Below are 25,002 nucleotides of genomic sequence, written 5' to 3' on the forward strand. Positions count from 1 at the left end.
CCGGACGACGGACGCCAAGTGATGAAAAAAGCTCACCTGGCCCTAATTGGCCCTTTGGGCAGGTGAGCCAAAAACCAGTTTGTTGTCATTTTGCAAAACTCGTGTTTTTATACTCATATAGTAACACTAAAACTAAATTTGGAAATGGGGAAAGTGTCAATGAGACAACAACCCGACCATAGAGCAGTCCAAGGCGACACATGGGTCTACAACAAAGAAAAGAAAATTATGCAACCGGAGCCGAGGCGGGCTTCAGCTGGCACTAAATATAAATGTATAAGTCTAAGAAGTATTTTGAGATAGCTAGCTTATGTAAGTCTGAGTCAAAAATAAAGATAAAGGATAACTCCTCAAAAACATAAGTTTAATTAAACCAATGTCACTATATGTTTTGTGTGGAACAGCATACGTATTCAACGTTTTCGTATTTGGATTGACAGGTTCACACTCATTGTTTTGAAAACAAACTAAAGTCGCCACTTGTTTTAAATTGCCTACCATGAATAAAAAAACTAAAAAATAGAAGAAAATTACATAAATAAACATAACTTAGCAAAATAACGATTATCTTCCTGATAATTATTTTGATCGACAGTCTATTGTTTACTTTAGTACTTTGAAAACTGATACCTATAACATTTTGTAGCAAACACATAAATTATGAAAATAACGTGACGATGTTGCACATGTTACACTAAATCCGAAACAGTGTCCTCATTTACAGTTTTACTTCTATTCTATTTTCATTTAATTTTCATCTAATTTTATTTTATTTTCATAACAACTGTCTTCATTGGATTGGTATGTCCAAAGACCCAAGACCACACGTATATATCGTCTTGATTGGATCCCACATTTCCTCCTGGATAGTATACCCCATTCAGATTTGCCATGGTACAAAAGTCATACCAAAAACAGCCATGTCTCATCTCGGTGCACAATCCATTGGTATGGCCATCATTGTCTCTATCCGTCGTACTGAACCCGTAACCATTACAGTGGTCCATTAAATCACCTTCAAATATTCAAATATAAGTATGGCATTTTAGTTGCATACAAATAATTATAATGCAACAACGTTTGTAACGTTCATTTTGATTGGATAACGTCACTTATTTTCATGGCATCAATTGACCATTGATGATATGGAACGTACGTGTAAGCGCAGACGATATATGATGGAGTTTAATACTTGCTTTAACGTTGATTTCTGTCAATTTCATTCAAAACTGTTATATCTGGCCGTCACTGGTAATTCTTGTTTGGACTAGGCGCGTTTTTTGACGTAATGAATTTTAAACCTGATGCCTTTTGTTATCTGTTGTTCGTGTGTTTCTAATACGTTCTCCTATTTGTTTGTATTGTGGTCCTGTATTATTATGTTGTAATTTTGATGTTATATTTTACAATGCCATCAAAGTGCGAGGTTTGGCATGCCACAAAACCAGGTTCAACCCACAATTGTTTTCTTTTAAAATGTCCTGTACCAAGTCAGGAAAATGGCCATTGTTATATCATAGTTCGTTTCTGTGTGTGTAACATTTTTACGTTGTGTTTCCGTTGTGTCGTTTGTATTCTCCTATATATGAGTGTACTATAAGACGTGTCACGGTACTTTTCTATCCCAAATTCATGTATTTGGTTTTGATGTTATATTGGTTATTCTCATCGGATTTTGTCTAATGCTTAGTCTGTTGCTGTGTGTGTTACATTTTAATGTTGTGTCGTTGTTCCCCTCTAATATTTAATGCGTTTCCCTCAGTTTTAGTTTGTTACCCCGATTTTGTTTTTTGTCCATAGATTTATGAGTTTTGAACAGCGGTATACTATTGTTGCCTTTAGAATGGAGATATCTGTATTGTATTTTAAGCTCCGACGGCATCAATTGGTGATTTGATGCTAATGCGTCGCCAATAAACTGAATTTGCGACCAACAAATCACCAGTTGATGCCGTCGGAGCTTACAATACAATACAATTATCTCCTAAATGAACCATTTGAACGTGTTCGTACTATTCAAAACACAAATGGTTTACAACACCAGAAGGGAAGAGCTTTTGACGGGATTTGGAATAACTTTTTTATACCCCATTTATGGGCATTATGTTTTCTGGTCTGTGCGTCCGTTCGTTCCCCTTCATGTTTAAGTTTTTGGTCGAAGTAGTTTTTTGATGAATTTGAAGTCCAATCAAGTTCAAACTTAGTACATTGTTCCCGATGATATGATCTTTCTAATTTTAATGCAAAATAAGAGTTTCTATCCCATTGCCACAGTCAACTAAACAAATAAAATGATAGTATCCGTGTACTATGGACACATTATTGTAATTGTTTATAGAGAAGATACCCCGAGGGTAACTGGGGAATAGAAATATGGTCACTTTGTCTTCTCCCAACCGGCAGTAAAACGCTTGCTGAAGTGGGGCGTCCGTTTGGCTGTGCGGGATGTATCAAGTTTGAAGTCACGTCCGGTCAGAATGGGGACGTTAAATCCGATGCCTCGTGTAAAGACAGTACCACGGTCTTTGCACGTTAAGAACCCTTGCAACAACTCTTTGAGGGGTCCGTAGGCAAGGCAAAATTTCTGTCCCTATCCAATATACCCTCCTTTTCCGGTGGCAGTCCAAATTTCTCCGACCATCATCCCAGATGGCCTCTATTGTATCAACCTACATATTGTATTTATTGTGAACTTGTTCTCGTCCTGAATAAGCATGAAATATTTGCCACTGGACGTTAAGCAACCAACAGTCTATCAATATAGAGAAGATAATGTATTAGTATTATTGAGACAACTCTCCGTCATAGTCACACATTGGTAAAAAGTTAACCATTATAGGTCAAAGTACGACTTTCAACGTGGAGTCTTGGCTAACACTGAACAGTAATCTTTAAAGGGCCCCAAATGATAAATGTAAAACCATTTAAACGGGAAACCCAACGATTTATTAATATTTAAGAAATACGAGCAACAAGAAACACTGGTGAACCACATCAACAAACAATAACCACTGAACAATAGGTTCATGACGATGCAGTTTGTGGAAACAATGTACTGTTTTCGATAATTTGGCACAATTTTTGGGAATTTTGGATCCTCAATGCTCTTCAACTTTGTTCTTGTTTGACTTTACAACTATTTTGATCTGAGCGTCACTGATGAGTCTTGTGAAGACGAAACGCGCGTCTGGCGTATTTAATTATAATCCTTGTACCTTTGATAAATATTCACGTGAATAGAAATATAAAACAGTTATATTTTTTACCAATATTTTCACCATTTGTCACATTGACTTAACTCCTTTAACCTGCTCTTAAGTTGGTATGGGTGTCTTTCGCCATCTTGGATGTAAAAAAAAAGAGAACCTAAGGTAAAGATTTTCTATCAAGTTAGCAAAATTTATTGCAGGAATGCAGATATGGGAATTTTCATTTAAAAGAACCAATTTATAAGAATATAACTTATAACCTTTTTTGTCTTTTTTGTTTTTTATTTGTTAAAACAAGATACTTTTTCAGTACAAATAGACCCCAAGGGTGACTGCGCTATAGAAATATGGTCACTTGGTCGTAGGTGGCCAAATTTCTGTCCCTATCCAATATATCCTCATTTTCTAGTGGCAGTCCAAATTTCCCCAACCATCATCCCAGATGGCCTCTATTGTATCAACCTACCTATTGTATTTATTGTGAACTTGTTCTCGTCCTGAATATGCATGAAATATTTGTCACTGGACGTTAAGCAACCAACAATCAATTAATCAGTTCAAATAACCCATCTGATGAATATTGCTATTCATTTATTGTATTCTTTTTGGACTTCACAATTTTTTCTACTCATAATTGAATGGAACTGACTGCAATAAATTTTGATACTCTGCAATTTTCATTCTCAAAATGGTTTGTTACGAATCTTTGCATTGTACAACTACAACTACTACACAGTTTGGAGTAATAATCAAGTGAAATAAAGGTTTTATATGTTAACTACATGCATTTAATTAAAACTGTGCTAACAACATTTTAGAACTTGTTCATGGCACAAAGATTGTTCTTGCTATTCTACAAGTTTTTGAAAATAAAGTAGACTTGGATTCAGTCTTGGTCTTTTCTGATTTTTCATGATTGTTCGATCTCTCATGCTTAATAGCACAATCTAATTTGTAGATTTTACACCAAGTTACAAATGAATTAGTTTTTGTGTCACTGTGAACTTTGCATGCAGAACACACCATTACGTCATCCCTATCGCTTAGCCAGGGTCTTTCACGTTCCCATTCGGCAGAATAATTAGACCGTTTAGTTTTCTCATAAAGTCATATTCACGGAAACCTCATCTGTCTGTCTCTTTTGTGGCCGTTTAACCCCGCTGATGTATATTTTGTACTTCCACATTATAAAAATAAAAAGAAACTGTGCAATTTTTTAGTAGGGACGGGCAGGGACACATGTAATTTTTGTTTTCTAGTAGGGACAGATGGGTACACAAAAAAATATGCATTCATCGTTTGATTTTTTAATTGAAAACAAAAATATATATATATTAGTGGTTTTTGAAATACAATCGTGTCCCATCATTTATCTTGAATCATGAATTGATGAGTTTAGAGGCTGGGGGCCTATACTCCCCACTAAAAAAAAAAACAAGTAGCCACCTTCTTTTAAAAGTCAAAACTATTGAAACCATTGTGAACTCACATGTGATAATAATCAGGATTTGAATTTTTAGCCTTGTATCCTCCTTCAAAGATAGAACGAAGCTCCTTGATAATTTCACCAAATACAGGTTCCAATCTGATGTATATGTCCCTTAAAAAAACACTCGATCGGCTCCGGGATACTCCAGGCTCACAAGATTCAAATTTTAGAAATGATTTAATTCTTTCAATATAATACTTTTGTTGATGTGAAAAGGGTTCAATTGTCTTGTCCAATAAATTAAGTAAATCATTTGGAGTTTCGGTGTTACACTTGGAATAAAAAATGTGTAATCTTTCAGCGTGGTATAACTTCCAAGAAGACACGAATTGTGGAATATGATACTTTGAGTTTGAAACGTAATTGTTATAGTTTAACCTGGGACTTAACCTGCGTCTCTTGTTTTGCCTGGAGAATGAACAAGATGGCGAAGAAATATTATCATCTTCGTGCTCATCAGTCGGAAAGCATATGTCATCGAGACTGTTTGCCTCGGAGCTGTTTGCCTTCGAAATTGACGGAGATTCTCTATCCTGTACACATGGTAGATACATCTGGAGGTACGGAATCGACCGAGTTGTAACGAATAAGGTATGTAAGGGGAGAGAAACAGTGTTGGATTTGTGTGAATTGTAGTCATTTCGTACCATAACCATTTCGTACCTGCAATTTCGTACCATAACAAAAAAATAATTGATCAAACTTTTTGCTAGAGTTTCATTAACCTATATGTCTGTCTGAATATAGTTTTTAGATCACTCATTAGAGTAAATATAGCTATTCAAAGTTTGGGCTTCAAAAGTCAACAAAACTATTGACTTTATACAGACATTTTCTTTTTAAAAGGGTATGTTTTTGACAAATGTTACATTTATTCATAGCTAAATCATTTTTTAAAATAATGCCAAAATGTTCATTCTAATTACTTTATTGGTCTTATCCAGAGACATATAAATATGTTTAGTATACATGTCTCTGGTCTTATCATAAAATGCCTTTAACTGAACCATGGTATAGCAAACAATGAATTCCCTCACAAAATCTTGTTACGCACTATAACACAAACTGATATCGTATACATATGCACTGTTTACATGACTTAAGTGCACATTGTTTTCTATGTTTTGTTTCTCACTAATCTCTAGTATTGATCTTCATATGCATACCAGTGGCAGATCCAGAACTTTTCATAAAGGGGGCGGGGGGGGGCGCTCCAGTCATGCTTCAGTGATTCCCTATATAATCAAATTTTTTCCACGAAAGGGGGGGCGGGCCCCAGCCCCCCCCCCCCCCCCCCCCCTGGATCCGCCTATGCATACTGATAAGAAGCTTAAGTTAAATGTTCTTAATTCAAACTAGAATGGTGAACTTGCATAGCTGATATATCATAAATATGTGTCTAGAGAATCTTTTAACTTCGGAACAGTTTAAAAAAAAATTTGTTTTTGATTGAAGCTGTAACATTATTAAAGAACAAAATAGTGTGGTTACCATTGCGCCCCAGGCCAAAGTTCATTTAGCACTAAAAAGAAGTTAGTTTTTATTAGATGTTGTTAATAATTATATGCAAATGCAAAATGAAAATGATGTAATAGAAATAGAAATTATTTTATCGGAGTATAATCGCAATTTTACATTAGGCTTTTTATTTAAATGCTTAGTAAATGACAATAGTGAAGTAAAAAGATGTAGAGAGGGCAAAACAGCTCTTCTTGTTCCACTGATTGAAAAGTTTCAACTGGAAACAGACTTTGTTAAACTGCTTCTGCCACGAAAAATCAGTGCGAAAAATGCTGTTGCAATTCATTCGCTTTATATCAAACCAATGTATCGTTCTGTCATTAATGAGTTTTATTTACTTAATTTACATGGAGTTAATTCACAGGGACATATAAGTGCAGAAGATTTTATGAGGTTATTGCATGAACTTAAAACCTGTCATGCTCATTATTTAGTGCACATTTTACCAGTTTGCATTTGTTTGAGATGCACTGAATATAGACATGAAAGACTTAATCAGCTTTCAGAATGTACCTATGCAACACCTTACCATGGTCCTATTACAAATAGCCCTTTTCGTAATTTAACAATAGGACAACAACAGTTAACAGGTGGCAGACCTGGCTAATGGTATTCTGTTATTCCATAGTTTACATGTATCACATGTTCACATTATTTTATTGTTATGTATTTATTATGCTAATAAATTATTTTAATCATATATAAGTTTCTAGTAGTTGTTGATTTATTGATAGAAGAAACATACTAAAAATAATAAAACGGAAAAAAAGGATTTGAACATGTTGAAGTGGCCATATTTTTAATGAATCCTAAAGGACTCAAGGTCTGTTGATTATATCTGATATGGAAATGTGGTTTTCAATTTTTTTTTATGTATATGAATGGAACAATTTCTCCTTATAGTTTCAAATATAGGCAACCGATGTTCAATAGTCATAATTCGATAAAAAGGAAACAAACCCAGACTGCAAGCAAAATCTAAGGGAACGAATCAGTCGCTAAAAGGAAAAAAAAGGAACAACAAAAATACTAAACTCCAAGAAAAATCTAAGTAAAAAACATCGCAAATAGCCTGTCCAAAACAAAAGCTTATAGAAACGGACAAACTGATAAACAACTGACACATTCTTAACTTGGTACAGGACATAATTTAAAAAATATGGTTGGAGTTCCACCAGGTTTATGCTTTTTATTGTTTGTTATTGTCTTGATGTATTATTGTGTTTCATTTAGCTTGTTGAATTTGTTGCTTTGTTGCTTATAATTTTTTACCTCATTTGACAAGAGACAGTGCCCTTTTTCAATTTTTGTTTTACCGTGGACTGAGACTCTCCTTGTTGGGGTATTTTAAAGTTTCTCAACATAACAGTTTTATTTCTTATTTTCCTCCTTCCATAGTAATAAACTCTAGACATGAAATAACTTTTTAGTTGGGTAAGGTTTCATGATTGCCAAATGATCTACTATCCAGCCAAAGAAAATGAATATTACAGTATAGCCTTCATCATGAAAAAACTCTTTAATCGTACTGAAAGCAACAGTAATATACCGCCATAGTCATAAATCTAATCAAACAATAAAAACAAATCCGGATTACAAACCAAAACCAAACAATCAACTACAAGAGGAAAACAATAGAACAGCAAAAAAACTGAACTACAACAAAAATAAACGCCAAGTTGAACATACATATAAGCTGTATAGTCAGAAATAACATTCAGAGACACAGTTGAAAGAGATTATTCAAAAGTTGAGACCAAGTTAAGGATAAACCTTGAATGAGAGTATAGGATATTAAAGTACACAAAATATCAGGACCCTATCATTTCTGTCAGCAGAACAAGTGTTCTCCATAGAAAAAAGATCAATTTCAACGAGTGAATCAGCCATATAATACCAGTATTAAACTTCAGCTCACTTTATAGACATTAAGTTATAACACAAAATTATAAGCTTTCGCCGAAAAATTAAGGGCTTGTTTTATGCATACATAAAAATTGATAGCATGTAGAAATTCCATTACATTTCATAAACAAAGTGTCCCCAGAGTGCTTTTCTGGATGCTTCTTCAGCGAGAGCGCGGAAAATGAGTTCATAATTGTCAATGCCAAAATTTTGAAATGTCGACTTATGTTAAGAGTTGTATAACTGAATGCAAGCGTTTGCTTGGGCTACTAACTTTTATTTTGGTTTATATCATTTTATTTGTTTTGTTTTGCACTTATCTTTAACGGTTGACATTCTCAGTCATACCACCAGTGGATGAAAAGGTAAACATGACTAAGTGGAAGGTTCTGAACTACAAACTAGAGTGGTAAACATGCATATTATATATAAAAACGTGAGCATCGGTAATTTCCTCCAAAATCACACGTTGCACGAGTTAAAAAATACTCTTGTCATCATTTTGTCCACTATAGCAAAAAAAAAATTACCTTACATTTTCCGCTCGTGTTGTTAAACATATTACATATTACAGCATTTTTAAAACAGTTCGTGACTGGGGTCAGACCAAGATAACCGTTTACAACAAAATTCGCTGCAAAAGTGATAAAAATGAAGCTATTCTGGGTTTATCTTCATCATTTACGCTCAGAACCTTTTATTAGAAAGCTAAGGATGTAAAAAAAACATAACAGAAACAGTTGAAGTGCCAAAATAACACACAAAAAAGATAAAATAGTCGAAGGCCAGCTGTGGGGACATCACAATAAAGCAACCAATTACATCACAATTAATTATGTCATAATGAAATTATCACAATTCGGAAGACTTATCCTTGGTACCTCATTTATAAAATATAGGGAAGGATGAAAGGAATTACATCACTTTAAAGTTGTCTGATTTGGGATAATGAATCTTTGTATTTTGCTACCTCAAAATAAATAATATAAAGTTAATACAATTATTCAAGCTTTTAAGAGACAGAAGTTAAATCATTGAAGCGCTTTTGTATGCTGAACTCACCTGAACGTTTGAAAAGTCCTAGATAGATTTATCTTTTATTTAAAGCGTTTGAAAGATAAAGAATTTTAAAGACTACAAAATGGCGCAAATTTATATTTTATTTATGGTTACATGACAAAACATCAAATGTTTGTGCTTTGCGAATTTTCTTTTAGAGAAAGAAGTATACCAAATATAGTGGGAGAAATCAGGAATCTTTTACGTGAGTATTTCTTTATACTTGACTTGTTTATCTAGTTTTTATTTGAATGCAAAAATGTAAACAAAGTATCTACGATACTCATATGTTCATACACAAGTTCTATAGCAGGTATATATGACCAAACAGCTCGGTCAATGGTTGGTTGTTATACATTTATTTTCATTCATCTTTTATTTAACAAATTTTGGACATCTTCACTCTCCTGTTCAGAGCCAAAGAAGGGGAGCCCGCTATGTCTGTAATAACTACAGAGACAAAACTCCTGGATGTGTCACCAACATGATTCAGCTTCTGAAATGGGAATCATAACAAGATCGACGTAAGGACCATCGCCTATTGATCATGTACAAGGCCATCAATGGTATGATTTCCATACCAGAAGCCAACAGCATCATCAACAAAAGTGACACCAGAACCAGAGGGGCAAACAGATTGAGGCAGATCTACACCAAAACAGAAGTGTACCGACAATCCTTCTTTCCTCGCACTATCCAGAATTGGAACCAGCTACCAACAACGGTGACCAACTCATCCACTCTGGACGACTTCAAGGCCAGCCTCCATGCAGCGGCGGCCCTGAGGACAACCACATAAACCACCATTTGATGTAGATAGTTTTAACTGTAAATACAAGCTTTTTATTTGTACATATAAAACCTGTGTGGAGAGTGGCTCCCTCAGACCTACGCCTGGTCAATATTTACAGTCGTCTACGACTCCTGACCATTATTGGAAGATGATGATGATGAAAACCCCTCTTTAGGTTAATTTGTCTTGTCTTGACTTTATCTTTATGGATTATATATTGTCAAATGAACAAACGACATATATAATATATTTGGACACACAATATAATATACAGTACTGTCTGGTATCCAATATGAATTTGAAGTATACAAAAGGATGCTCTGGAAGGAAGTGAACAGCATAGAGTGTACATAATTTTAATTGTAAATTGGCGAATGTTTCAAATGTATATAACTTTAAGAAGACTTGCTGCCTTGCCCGGCAATGCACTTAGATTTCGCGGGACCAAAATCATTCAGCATGAATACGGTTCCTTACTTAGAAGAAGAAGAAGAAGAAGAAGAAGCCAACAGCAACAGTTCTCCACAACAGAAGAAGAAGAAGAAGAAGACAGAGAATGATAACAAACATTTAACGAAAATACCGTGTCATGAATAGGGTAGAAATGCAGTTGTTGTTCTTCTGTAAAAACCTACGTGTTAACTACCTGTGTTACTTAGTTTTATAAAATCAAGACACAGGGCAGATACAGCCATTTTCAAAAGGAGGAAAGGGGCAGGGTCCAACCATATGTTTCCAGGAGTTCCAACGCCCGAACCCCCTCCCATATCCACCCTGAGACAATATACACAACATCTTAAATGTTGAATATTTTACATTTACTGTATCAAACATAAAATTTATTATTTTGCGAAAAAAGCTAAAACTTTAGTATTTCATATCATGTAACTTCAACATTATAAGAACTTGTTCAAATTGCGAAAAAATGCTAAAATTTTATCTTAAAAAATTTTGTCGTTTTTTATGCAGTTAAAATTTTAGCCGTACGAGTTTTGAATTCAAATTTTGGGAAGGCTAAAAGTTTAGTTTTATTATATAAATTTATTGTGTATTATATATACAAAGGGAATGCTAAAGTTATAGCAAACATAACATTACTTTTCTTTTTATTGCAGGATAATACTAAAACAGCTGTGAATTTTGAATTAAACACACATAATTTTAGCGAAAAAACCTAGACTTTTAGCCATTTTGCAAAGATTCGTAACAAACCATTTTGAGAATGAAAATTGCAGAGTATCAAAATTTATTGCAGTCCGTTATGGGTTCTTTAAAGATATTATTAGTGAACTGTCAAGGTCTAGGTGACATTGAAAAGAGAAGAGATGTATTTAATTTCCTTAAGTCTAAAAAATGCAACATCTATTGTATTCAAGATACACATTTCACAAATGAAAGTGAAATGAATATTAAGACCATGTGGGGCTATGAGTGTTATTTTTCATCTTTCTCCTCAAACTCTAGAGGAGTTGCTGTAATGTTTAATAATAATTTTGAATTTAGAGTATTAAAAGAGACGAAAGATGTAAATGGTAATTATCTAGCATTAGATATTGTTATAGATAAGGAGAGGGTAACACTTCTATCATTGTTTGGTCCTAATGCAGATACTCCTAATTTTTACCATCTTATTTATGTGTTTTATAGAAGAGTTTGGAAATGAAAACTTTATAATAGGTGGTGATTTTAATCTTGTATTGTATCCTCATATAGACTATTGTAACTATTTACATATTAATAACCCTAGTGCTAGAGATAAAATTTTAGAAATCATAGATCAATGGAACCTTATAGATCCTTTTAGGACTTGCGTAGATATACATGGAGAAAAAAGAAGCCCTATAAACAAGCTAGGTTGGATTTTTTTCTTTTTACAGATAATATGTTAACAACTTTACTAAATTGTAAAATTGAACATAGCTATCGCTCATATCATTCTTTTGTAACTTTAGAGCTACAATTTAACCCATTTATAAGAGGTAAAGGAATGTGGAAATTCAATAATTCCTTATTATATGATCAAGATTATGTTAATATTGTTAAAGATAAAATAATTGATGTCAAGAAACAATATTGTGCACATGTTTATAATTTGGAACATATTGATGAAATTTATGATGAAAATTTACAACTTACTATAAACAAGCAATTATTTCTTGAGACTTTATTGATGGAAATCAGAAGAAAGACTAATTCATATGCAAGTTTTAAGAAAAAAGAAAAGGATAAAAAGGTTCTTAATTTACAAAGGGAAATTGATTCATTAGAAGCAAATTTTAAGGAAGAATTAATAAATCAATTAAAAGATAAAAACCAAGAACTGGAGGATATAAGGAAAGAAAAGATGAAAGGTAAATGAATACGTTCAAGGGTAAAATGGATTGAGAAAGGAGAAAAGCCAACTAAATATTTTTGTGGTCTTGAGTCAAAAAATTTCACCAGTAAAATTATACCAAAAGTCGAAACAGAAGATGGAAGGATTATAACAAACCAATATGATATTTGTTCGATTGTAATTAAAGTTCTATTATAATTCATATGTGAAAAACATGATAGAATGTTGATTTGTGAATTAACACAAAAATTACATCAAAAATATTCATCAGAACATTACATTTACTTTTATTTTCTTTTTTTTTTTTCTGTATTAATTTTTTTCCTTTTTTTATTATTTTAAATTCTGTTAATTTAACTTATTTTTCCTCAAAATTTCCATTCTTAAAAAAACTATAAAAACTTAGAATATCTGTATGTTTGTTAAAATTATTATTCTAATATGATGAATACATTTATTTGTGGTCCTTATTTTTGAACATTTATTATGTTATTTTTTAAAGGCAAATGCAAAATGTGGTTTAACATTGTAACTACAGCTGATATATTTTTTTTGTAAAATGAACTAACAAACACTAACACATACATATTTTACATGATCTTTTACTAACATTAACGAGGCCGGGATAAGGTACCGGTATTCGATGTTTTCATTATTAACAAATGTACAGATTTCAATAAAAAATTAAAATTAAAAAAAAAAAAAAAAAAAAGAATATAACTTATTAATATTTAAATACAAGATTAGATTATTTTTGGTTGTTTTAAAATGTTTTTTTTTTAAATTGGCATCTTAAGAGGAGGTAACTCTTAAACAGTGCATTTTCTGAAGGAATCTACATGTAATTTTCCTTTTTTGTTATTTAGCCGGAAAAAACGTACGGTGACCCCATCTTTTCTTTTGATAATCTTAAAGTATTGTCTGAAAGCTATCTTTTTCTAAATTATTTTACAATTCTATCATTTTGTTTAGTTTTGAATCATAAAATGTTTTTCCCCTGTATAATCCATACAAACTGTGTCATTTTTTCACAACCTGTAGCTTGGAGAATGCACGGGGACCTATCATTTTTAGAATATTTTTGAATTTCTATCAATAGTTACTACGTTTTGACAAAGTATGAACAAATTCTATCATTTTTATTTAAGACTCCCATACCACCTTAATACTTTACAGAGTTCAAGCATGTTCTGTCACCGACTATTTAACCTGCTGAAAGTACACATACTCTGACTTCTAAACTCGTTAATATAAAACTAAGGTCATTGAATGCAACTTTATATATAAAAAAGACGATGTGGTATGTTTTCCAATGAGGCAACTCACCACAATAGACCAAATGACACAGAAATTAACAACTAAAGGTCCGTACAGCCTTCAACAATGAGCAAAGCCCATACTTAACAAAATGTTTTTAATCAATTTGAGTCAATATAAACGCATAGGATAATGATTCAGATGTGAAAACCCGAAATTTATAAAGTGTCAGTTTCTTTTACTTGAATTGTGTCGATACCAATGCCGTTTGGTTGTAAGTGCACGGAGGTATTATCTGCTTAGAAGTCGGTGTATTTTTTCTGACAAAATGTATCAAATACTTTTGTACAATTCCCTGTTGATAAATTATCTGCTTAGAAGTCGGTGTATTTTTACTGACAAAATGTATCAAATACTTTTGTACAATTCCCTGTTGATAAATTATCTGCTTAGAAGTCGGTGTATTTTTACTGACAAAATGTATCAAATACTTTTGTACAATTCCCTGTTGATAAATTATCTGCTTAGAAGTCGGTGTATTTTTACTGACAAAATGTATCAAATACTTTTGTACAATTCCCTGTTGATAAATTATCTGCTTAGAAGTCGGTGTATTTTTGCTGACAAAATGTATCAAATACTTTTGTACAATTCCCTGTTGATAAATTATCTGCTTAGAAGTCGGTGTATTTTTACTGACAAAATGTATCAAATACTTTTGTACAATTCCCTGTTTATAAATTGAGAAACTAATAAGAATCTAAGGTCTCAACTCGATCAAAGTTTTTATATTTATTAGGCCGTCTGGGTTTACCGTTTGAATGGTTTTATACTTAGTCTAGTCATTTTGGGGGGGCCTTAATAGCTTGCTGTTCAATGTGAGCCAATGCTCTGTGTTAAAGACCGTTTGGTCTTTGATGGTTTACACTTTTGCAAATTTTGACTTTGATGGAGAGTTGTCTCATTGGCGCTCATACCACATCTTCTTATATATATTTAGATGAATTTTGCTATTCTTTTTATGCCCCGTTTGATCGTAGCTCGGTCCTTATGTTTAAATTATAAGCATATTAAAACATTCTTGGTTTTTTAAACGTTTTAGGTTGCCGAGTGATCTCAGTGGTCCAACTATTGTTTCACTAGCCTGTTGACACTGTTTTTTTAGTTTGAATCACACAAAAGACAGGTGCGTTCGACTTTAATCTGATTTAATTAAGTTTTCAGTTTTCCCACTCCGGCTTCCTAAAAAAATAAAAATTGACCACCACGAAATAGCTAATAGTGGTGACAGTGGAGTTAAACACAAATCAGCCAATTAATCAAATTTATCAGTATGATCGTTCATGAACCCTTGAAGGTTTATCTAAAATGTCAACTCGGACGTGCTAAATTCTAAGTGATATTTTTCTTTTTGACTGGTTCCTTGTCCTTTATCTGTTTGATTCGGATACCCGTATGTTAAAAGGGAGATAACTGGTCTTGTTTAATTTAACCATACCTGCTGTTCCGCTGTACCCGCCTATATTCAGGAGATAATTACTAGTTTCATCACCAACTTGGAAAGTTGTGTACTCGGCGTAACGTGTCTCGCCTGAAAAATTCTCAAGGTCAATTCTAAGAGTGTATGGTCTCCTGGATACAATCGTATGGATATTGTCATTACCTTTAGGGAGAAAAAAATACAAATAGACATAGATATAAGAAGATGTGGTATGAGTGGTACTGATACATTAAGCTTAATTTAATGTTTAATAGATTCAAGAAGATTATCATTGTATTTAAAAGAGGGACGAAAGATACCAAAGGGACAGTCAAACTCATAAATCTAAAACAAACTGACAACGCCATGGCTAAAAATGAAAAAGACAAACAGAAAAACAATAGTACACATGACACAACATAGAAAACTAAAGAATAAACAACACGAACCCCACCAAAAACTAGGGGTGATCTCAGGTGCTCCGGAAGGGTAAGCAGATCCTGCTCCACATGTGGCACCCGTCGTGTTGCTTATGTGAATACAAATCCGGTAAAAAGTCTAATTCGGTAGGTCACATTCGTGAAAAGGGAAGGGTATTGTAGTTACGACGTAAGGAACATATCCGATACCATTTGTGAAACGGTTATTCCATAACGGTCAACCAACTCGTGATGGCGTCCGTAAAATTTACGAAGGGATGATTTCAACTTCACCATATGGAACTCTTGGTTTAATAGCTTCCTTGTGAGCAGTAACCCTCTATCAAGAAAATCATGATAGGAAATGCAAGCGAGCGAATTGAGCGAATTGCTTTTCACTATTTTATAAATAATAATCTCGATAACACGTTTCGTTGTTTGGGTTTTTTCAGGTGTATTTTTTTCTATTCAGTATTTATTTTACTTTTTTGGGGATTACAACACTGACATGATTATTTTTTGTATTCTAATAAGAAAACGCACTATTCAATAAATATATGAGTCATTTATTGAAAAAGAGAGGCGAAAGATACCAGAGAGACATTCAAACTCATAAATAAACAATAAACTGCGAACGCAATGGCTAAAAATAAACGGACAAACAATAGTACACATAACACGACACATAAAAATAATCAACACGATCCCACCAAAATCTGGGTTGATCTCAGGTGCTCTGAATAGGTTGCTGTTGTGTATGGTTATTTTTTTATATATAAATTCTGTTTGAACTTGCGGTTAAGGTACCAGTCTTGTATTACAATTCCAGTTACCGGTGCATGTCAAAACATGGTGGGAAACAAAAGAGTGCATTTTTTTCTGAACTCAATTTTTCTGTTTGATTATAGGTTTATGCTGAATTGAAACATATAAAAATTATATATTCATAAAAAAAATCTTGAATCTTTTGGGGGATATCAATCCAGGAAGGTGGAAGGATATCATGTTTACTGGAAGTGGTGCGGCCTAGTAAATGTAAAAACAGCAAACAGAAAGTAGAAAAAAAATGTTTTGACTTCAGGGTTACGTAACTTTTTATTCTTCGTGGCAAGACCCACTTTTTTTTCGATTAAATCACAATTTCACATTAGAACATACATGATATGAACATGAAATTTTTTTTATTTCAAAGATCAGCTGTTTAACACGTAAGCCTATGGAGCAGTCAATTACAAGACTGCAACCTTAAAATTGGGACACAAACTCCGATGCCTCATGTATAATCTTTGCACATTAAAGAACACTTGTAACATTTCGTCTGTGTCAAAATGTGACTTGTTGCGAGGCAGCATGTGTGTTTTTTCCTGTATACAATTTGACGCATGAAATTATTAAACGTTTTGCTTTAAAAAAAAAATAATACAGTGCTGGCAGGCGATATCACCTGGTAGATTTAATATGGATGTAAAATGTTCAAATGATAAAGATACATATGATGTTCGTGTTTATATTTTAATATTACGGAAAGCCACAGTGAATCCCCGATCACTTTTTCCCCTAGGAAATACATGGATACAAGTAAATCTTCGGCTTTTAGAATTCACAACCCCGCCGATGATTAATAATTCTAAAATCTTCGGATTTTAAAAATTCACAACAACCACCGATTATTATGTTATAAAATGTTCGGCTTTTGAATCTTCTTCAAAAGAGTTACAGTTCGCGCCTCCGATGGATGGGTCTCTTGTAAGTTATTCAGTGGTGGGTCTATTTCCGGGGGTTGGAACTCCTTTTTTTTAACGATCAATGCATTTAAATGGGGATAAATGGTTGTCACCCCACCCCTTTCTCCTGGGTTCGGAACCTCGATTCTTATAAATGGCTGGATTCGCCCCTGGAATTTATTACCTAACCAGTATTCACCAGCAACATCACCAAATCCATTTTTGTATTCGGCCCAGTCTCTGTAAAAATCTATTGTTCCATCAAGTCGTCGTTGAATAACCTGAAATTATAAATAGTTACATCAACCACGAGACTTAAATTGTGAAAAATACTCGTCGAGCATGTGCTTAAACAGTACAAAAGTCATGGAAAGCTACTGCATCTTTGTAAAAACTATGTTTATCGCCGTCAATTATGTTGGTTTTTTTTATTTGGGTTTAAACATTTTGAATCAATACAGGACATTGTACAATCTTATTAACACACCGATCCTATTTCCAAGATTTCTGACAACACTTTTATATTCTGTTCTGGTTATTATTACATCGACCAATCCCATTTCAGTCTTCAAAGTTAAAAAGGTGTGTATTAATCCTACGAAACAACAGAATTCCGAAATGTCTTCAAAACATAAAGTAGAAGTGAGCGTTTTCAGATCTTTGTAAGCAATTTGATATATACTTGCACGTACTGAACAGAAATTTCTATAGAAAACAATACACAATGTCGGAAATCGTTATAAAGTATCATCATTGCGTATGTATTCCTTACAGTACACATCTAATAAGGTCCAGTGGAGAATAGTTCATTTATGTTCAGGACAAGTTTACATCATTGGTACGTATCAAATAATTATTAATATAAATTACAACACACAGAGCGTACACGAAAGTCTAAATTGGAGTCCGTCATCTCTTTATTCTTTAACATTTTTGGTAAAAAAAAAATACCTTTAAAAATAAATCTTATTCTGCAAAATCCTCATAAAAAGAATTTTATTATCATACTATTATTATATAGTTTCCTTTTATGGTACATTTACATGATTATTGTTTGTAACCAGTTTTATATTATCGTATTTTTTTACTTTCCCCAGTTTATATTAGCTATATATCTTTGTTCCCAATTATTCTTTATCTTTAATTTTGTTTATTTCTTTTCTCTTTTCAATTTTTTGGTCATTATTCTCTATTATGTAAAAATTCATTCAGCTTCGTCAATGCAACTTTAAATAACGTAGACAATTTTTTATTTCCTCTAACTATACCTTTCCAAATCGCATTTTACTGCAGCTGGAGGTTAAACATATCCCACTTAGTATAAATAGCCCATCAAAGTTTCAATAATTTATCGTCTATTCGTTAAGAATACATTTCTTCTAATTTTTCAGTATTACACCGTTAGTATCAATAAACACTGGACACTTTTAATTTGCAAAACACTCATTTGCAAATCCGCCGCCGCCTCAAACAAGAGCTACAATATCATGTATATAACCAAAATGTGCAGAATTACATGGGATTCAATAATTTCATTGGTTTTCTACAGTTACTTTCATATTTATTTTGCAATTTGAATTATAAAAACATGGGATTTTCAATATCCCATGGGACAGGGCAAAATCCCATGGGATTTACCATTATCCCATGGGATTTTGGTTAAATCCCATGGGATTTTTGTTTGTCCCATGGGATTATTGTAGTCCCATGGGATATTTGTTGTCCCATGGGACAAAAAAAATCCCATGGGATTTTTATTATCCCATGGGTTTTTTAATATCCCATGGGACAAATTAAAATCCTATGGGATTCTAATTGTAAATATATAGATATAAATAAACAGTAATGTGTATGTTACAATGTTTTCTATTTGGTAGTAAATTATTATAAGATGAATCTTTTTTATTGAATATCTTTTTTTCTTGGGAAATGTTAATTTAGCATATTGTTCTTTAACTGTTCAAAACTAAACTTTTAAACAACAAAGCAGATAATGTAAGTATCAATATATGTTTATTCATGAATTATAGAATACTTTCTTGAAACACAATTATTTGCCATTTGAAATCAATAAAAACTCTATTGTTAGGTTTAACATACTAGTAGCTATTTAAGTAAATCTATTTTTTTCACAATATCCCTCAACACAAAACATTAATAGTTTCTTATCATCCAGCATTGTTTGATGGTATAGTCCACTTTTTGGACATTCAGCACAGAACTTTGACATTATTGTGGTTTCAATTTTTTTTGAATTTAAAAGAACTTCAAATCATTGACTGAGTGATGAAAATAATAACTGATCCAACTTTTTTCTTTGAATTTATTCTGGTCTTGTTTCTATGTTTTCTCCATTTATTTTAGGTGGTGAATTTCAATCCTTCTGAAAAAGAACCAATAAAATCTAAAGTAATAGATTATACAAAATTGTTTTCATACATGTAGCAATAATATGATTTTCAATAAAAATAGCTATGCGGTATGGATTTTACTGATTGTTAAAGGTTGTCCAGTGTCATCAGTTGCTAACGGCCTACATCCTTTGGTCTCTGATGGAGGGTTGTCAAATTAGCAATATACCACATCTTCCTATTCTAATACCATATAACAATCAATTAATTTATTCTTCTTTATAAAATTATGGTATTTTCCCAAGTTATATACATAATATATATATATACTGTAAATTCGGAATTAATGCAAGTTTTTTTTTATTGCGAAAAATGCAACGGAGTTGTAAACGCAATAATTTAAACTCGTATTATGAAATATTTTATATGGATTAAACAGGATTTTTCAAAATCGTAAAATTTAAAATCGCATTTAAGTCTAAAATGACAGAATCGCAATAATAAATGCACGCAATAATTTATGAATTTTACAGTATAAAGATCAATGTTAAAAGTTAAAACTTTAGACAACTATAATAACATTCCATTATTCACAAGAATTTGCAATATATTATACAAAATGCAGACAACAGAAATAATATTTCTTTAAGCTTTTGAAGTTCAGACAGATTTCAATTTGTGTTTTATTTCAATGAAAAAATACCTTGAACATATTGGAAATTATAACATTGATACAAACAAAATATGTATGTTTTATCCTTTTTTTTTTGTGTTGTTGGCTTGCTGTCTCATTTTAATATACATTTAAATATACATCAATAATCTTCTTCTTTATTAAAAGTAAAAATGGGATATTTTTGATTTTGATATCCCAAAACATTATAGTTCTATCACATAACTTATTACCAAGTTCAAAAACACCAATGTGTTTGATATTAATTTTAAGACATGTATAAATGTTCCAGACCATATCAGTATTCGGATCTTACTTTTATGGTCCAGAACTTACAGTCCCACCATATGTGTACAGTCAGACCATTTAAGTATACTTGTACTGTCTGGTACCAGCTCAACCAAACCTGTGTTTTTATTTTAACTGCAATTAAACTTTTTGTATTAATCTATTAAAGATTTCAGTTATGTTAATCTGTACTGTACATTTGTTTGTAATAAACTTGACCAACTTCTTAAAATTGGGCAGACTGTATGCGTACAGTCCAAATACTTGTTTGTTCTGGAACATAAACATGATTAACAAGCATTTGGCAGGATGTCATGCTAAAATCCCATTAATATTAGTACTAAATTTTGAGTATATACATGTAAATCCACAAGTTACTTACTGAAATTCATGGTGAACACTCACCAAAAACTTACAATTTAGAGGAAAGACTGGAAAGATGAATGCACTAACACTATCAAAACAGAGCATAAAACTTACCGAAAAACAAGATGTTTTACATTTATCCAGGAGCAGGATAATTGAAAAGTTGTTTTTTTCTTTCTCTGCTGTCCATCATATAACCTTTGAATTCATTCATGCAAAATATGAAAATCTGCAAAGGTAAGACATAGAACCTCAACTTATCCACATTTTGAATTATGAACTGCATACTTGTCCTTTTCATCTTGCTGACAACCTAAACATAAAAAAATGATAAAAACATAATTCTAGATTGAATTTGTGTTTTTATTTTTGTTGGTACATGTACAAACAATTTTCCCAACTTTAAAACGAAAACATCATCACCAAAGAGGAGGTCATACTAACCTCCGAAATATTTAAACAAACCGAAATTATTACTTGATTAAGATCTTGTCGTAAATTAATGGCATAGATACTCTTATTTTTGAAAACTTGATGTCTATTGCATACTTATATTCCTTTGTACGAGAGTATGCATATTAAGATGGACTCCATGGACTTTAATGTAAGCATGATTAATTTTACAGTCACTGACAGTTTTTCAGCTCTATGTGTACATTTTGAGAGAATCTTGCAATACTGTATATTCTGATATTCAGAACTTATTGTGAGGTTTTTATTAATACAACTGAAAGCTGTATCTCGTTTTCATTTCTGATACATATTTATGAGCTGAAGACCAGTGCCGAATTTTTCTCACTGCATTGAAGACCCATAGGTGACCTTCGGCCGTTGTCTGCTCTTTGATTGGGTTGTTGTCTCTTTGTCAAATTCCCAGTTTCCACTTCCCATTTTATATCATGTATGCTGATTTTTCTTAAATTACAATATTCAATCATGCAATTTTGTCTATTATTGAAAATACGATAAGCAAAAATAAATGCACAAAAAATTTATCATTGTTATATATATATGTAAAAGACTTTTTTTTAAATTCAAAACAGTTGCCTACACTGTTAATTTCCTTGTTTGATTTCATATTTTTAAAGCCTTTATAGCTAGCTAGATGGTATGCCGGGGCGGATCCAGCCATTTTAAAAAGGGGGGTTCCCAACCCAAGACAAAGGGGATGATCCTATATTCATTTGATTTGTTTTATTGTCTCATACAAGAATATATATGGTTTGACGGTGGGGATCAGGGATCCTGAAATTTTTTCACCTAACCACTGCATGACAGGGGACCTCAACCATTTAAAAGTTTCTCAAACATGTGGGGGTGGGGGTGAACCCCATGGACTCTCCCTATATTTCCTTTGATTTGTTTTATTGTTCTATACAAGAATATATAAATATGGTTTAGGGGTGCGGATCTTGACCTTTAACAAGTTTTCAAACTAGAGGGGATAGGACTTCACTTTTATTTTATTTCATTATTAATTTTATTGTCCCCGACAAGAATATATATGGTTTAGGGGTGGGGATCTGGATCGTTCACAAGATAATAGCACATTCTCAAATTGAACAGAGTGGGGTAACCCCCAAAGACCTCCTTTTAATTTCATTTGATTTGTTTTATCGTCCCATTCAAGAATATATATGGTTTAGGGATGGGGATCTGGACCGTTTACAAGATAATAGCATATTCTCAAATTGAAAGGGGTGGGGATTACCTCCCATGGACTCACCCTCCCTTCTTTCTTCCCCCCGAAATACCTTTTAATAAGCCCCAATGCACAGATAGTTCACAGTATTTTCCCTTGATTTACACTAAAGAATATACACTATACAGGTGTAATTTTTTTTTAAAAGATAATACAACTGAAGACCACCATGACCACAGTGGTGGATCCAGAATTTTTCATAAGTGGGGCCCACCGACTGCCTAAGAGGGGCCTGCTCCTGCCATGACTCAGTGATTCCATATATAATCAACCAATTCTTTTCCCAAACAGGGGGCCCTGAACTCCTGATTCCCCCTTTTTTTTTCCTCATTTCAATCACCCTGATATAAATTTAGTTTTATCACTTACAATAGGAATGGTTTGAATTCCCCAATAATTCTTATATACCATTAATATCAACATATTTCATTTGTGATAAATGAAAGGCAAAAGTTTTCTATGGGTAGAAATGGATAGTGGGAAGCTTTCAGATTCACACCATGCCGGTGGCTGTGTTCAAAGTGCTGGGTTTTTATGACCCTCATTGTTTGCGGACTAACTATTTAGGCCAGTGGTGGATAATAGTGTGCGTGCATTAATCTTCTATACCTTCTTAATCAATATATTCAAATACTGACGGCAAGTGTTGTAATGATGTATCAATGTCTTTTTGAAATCACCGTGCTATTTACATGTGGGATCGAGAATGCAGGGGAAGGAAACTTGTCAATTATGTTTATTTCTAAGCCAAAATAAAATGAGCCGCCGTAAAATTAGCCTTGGGTAATAACAGTGCATGTAAGGCTCGTCTCGGAGGGGTGTCTTTTTTTCTGTCTTCTTTTTATGCCCCACCTACGATAGTATAGGGGCATTATGTTTTCTGGTCTGTGCCTCCGTTCGTTCGTCCGTTCGTTCGTCCTGTTTCAGGTTAAAGTTTTTGGTCGAGGTAGTTTTTGATGAAGTTGAAGTCCAATCAACCTGAAACTTAGTATATATGTTCCTTATGGTATGATCTTTCTAATTTAAATGTCAAATTAGAGTTCTTACCCCAATTTCACGGTCCACTGAACATAGAAAATGATAGTGCGAGTGGGGCATCCGTGTACTGGGGACACATTCTTGTTTTAGTTATATTTTTAATAACTTACACTTTTTTCCATTATTCTCTTTCTTTCACTATTCTTTATTCCTTTTTTTTCTTTGTCCTTTGTTCTCTATTCTGTTAATTCACATCCATACCCTCTTATGTGTATGTGGACTTACTGTAGTTTATTTTTTAGTTCTGGCAGAGATATTAGATACAATATATATGTCTCTGGTTCTGGTATTATGCGATAAGTCAATTTCTTTTTCATGCAGTGTCATGAAATATAATGGTTTTATGCATATCAGCCAAGATTGTGCGCAACATTTTTATAAACAATTCAACACTATATACACGTTATGTGAGTTTTATTAAAATCGATGAAGAACATGAATTTGGCAGCTAGTGCCCCTTAAACAGGTAAAGTTCAATTAACAAATTCTGATCTACTGGCATTCAACACCAAATTACTTACTTGCTGTATATTGATAAATGTGATTGTATATTGTCAATACCTCAACATCGAGAATACGTCATGTGAGGTGTTGGTCGCTACGTTTGATACGGGGTCAAAGGTTGCGGCTTCGAGACAGAGAAAAACATCCAGGTAAAAAGTGTAGAATTTTGTTTTTGAAAATTTGAGTTGTAAATTTTCCTAAAAAGTACTTATTTCCGTTCATCTATTATGGGTATAAACTAAACTGAACAAGAAAAGTATTAGTAAACAGACAGAAAGGATGACGTTGAATTAATTATTTTACAATTAATTGTTTAAATATATGAGAGAATGTTTTAGGCGAATTTTCTTTAATTAAAGATAAATGTATTTTAGGTTCAGGAAATGATTTATTCTTCGGGTACGTCTAAACAACCGCTCAGGACCTCCTGAGTGCACTCAGAACATACAAAGTGCACTCAGGACCCATTACCGTAATCATATCTGCACACATGATGGATGTTTATATTCGTTATACGCTTCTTATTTTAGAGTTAAATTTTGGTAGAAGTTGAAATCGCAGGGGCGGATCCAGCCATTTTAAAAAGATGGGGAGGGGTCCTAACCCAGGGCAAAAAAAGGGGGGGTTCAACTACATGTCCCCATTCAAATGCATTGATCGGCCAAAAAAAGGGGGGTTCCAACCCCCCCCCCCCCCGGAACCCCCCTCCCCCCTCTGGATCCGCGTCTGAATCGAACTTAGATAGATATGTTAATTCTTATAAAATAATGAGGGCACGTGTCACTGATTACACAACTACTGAGCCATGAATTATCCAATCAACAAAATTGATTGGATTATCTTTATTGTTTTTTAGGAATTGTATTGTTTAGTTCAGTTTTACCTTTAA

General features: G+C 33.0%; 1 protein-coding gene and 1 long non-coding RNA gene across 2 annotated transcripts in view; both read right to left on the bottom strand.

Annotated features, from left to right (window-relative positions):
- Nucleotides 1-404: 404 nt before the first annotated feature.
- LOC143051133 (fibrinogen-like protein A) overlaps nucleotides 405-25,002 on the bottom strand; it is a 44,056-nt gene continuing 19,458 nt past the window's right edge. The window contains exons 3-5 of the mRNA XM_076224144.1: nucleotides 17,376-17,472; nucleotides 15,067-15,231; nucleotides 405-1,015 (exon numbers count right to left, since the gene is read on the bottom strand). Of these exons, the coding sequence (XP_076080259.1) occupies nucleotides 765-1,015; nucleotides 15,067-15,231; nucleotides 17,376-17,472 (513 nt within the window). The 3' untranslated portion in view covers nucleotides 405-764. The remainder of the gene's footprint in view (nucleotides 1,016-15,066; nucleotides 15,232-17,375; nucleotides 17,473-25,002) is intronic.
- LOC143052155 (uncharacterized) lies at nucleotides 19,186-23,351 on the bottom strand. The gene is made up of 3 exons (XR_012971013.1): nucleotides 23,181-23,351; nucleotides 20,984-21,182; nucleotides 19,186-19,574 (listed from the first exon to the last, which is right to left on the bottom strand). It is a non-coding gene; the product is annotated as an uncharacterized LOC143052155 (long non-coding RNA).

This window comes from Mytilus galloprovincialis, chromosome 11 (assembly GCF_965363235.1).
Source record: "Mytilus galloprovincialis chromosome 11, xbMytGall1.hap1.1, whole genome shotgun sequence".
NCBI lineage: Eukaryota > Metazoa > Mollusca > Bivalvia > Mytilida > Mytilidae > Mytilus > Mytilus galloprovincialis.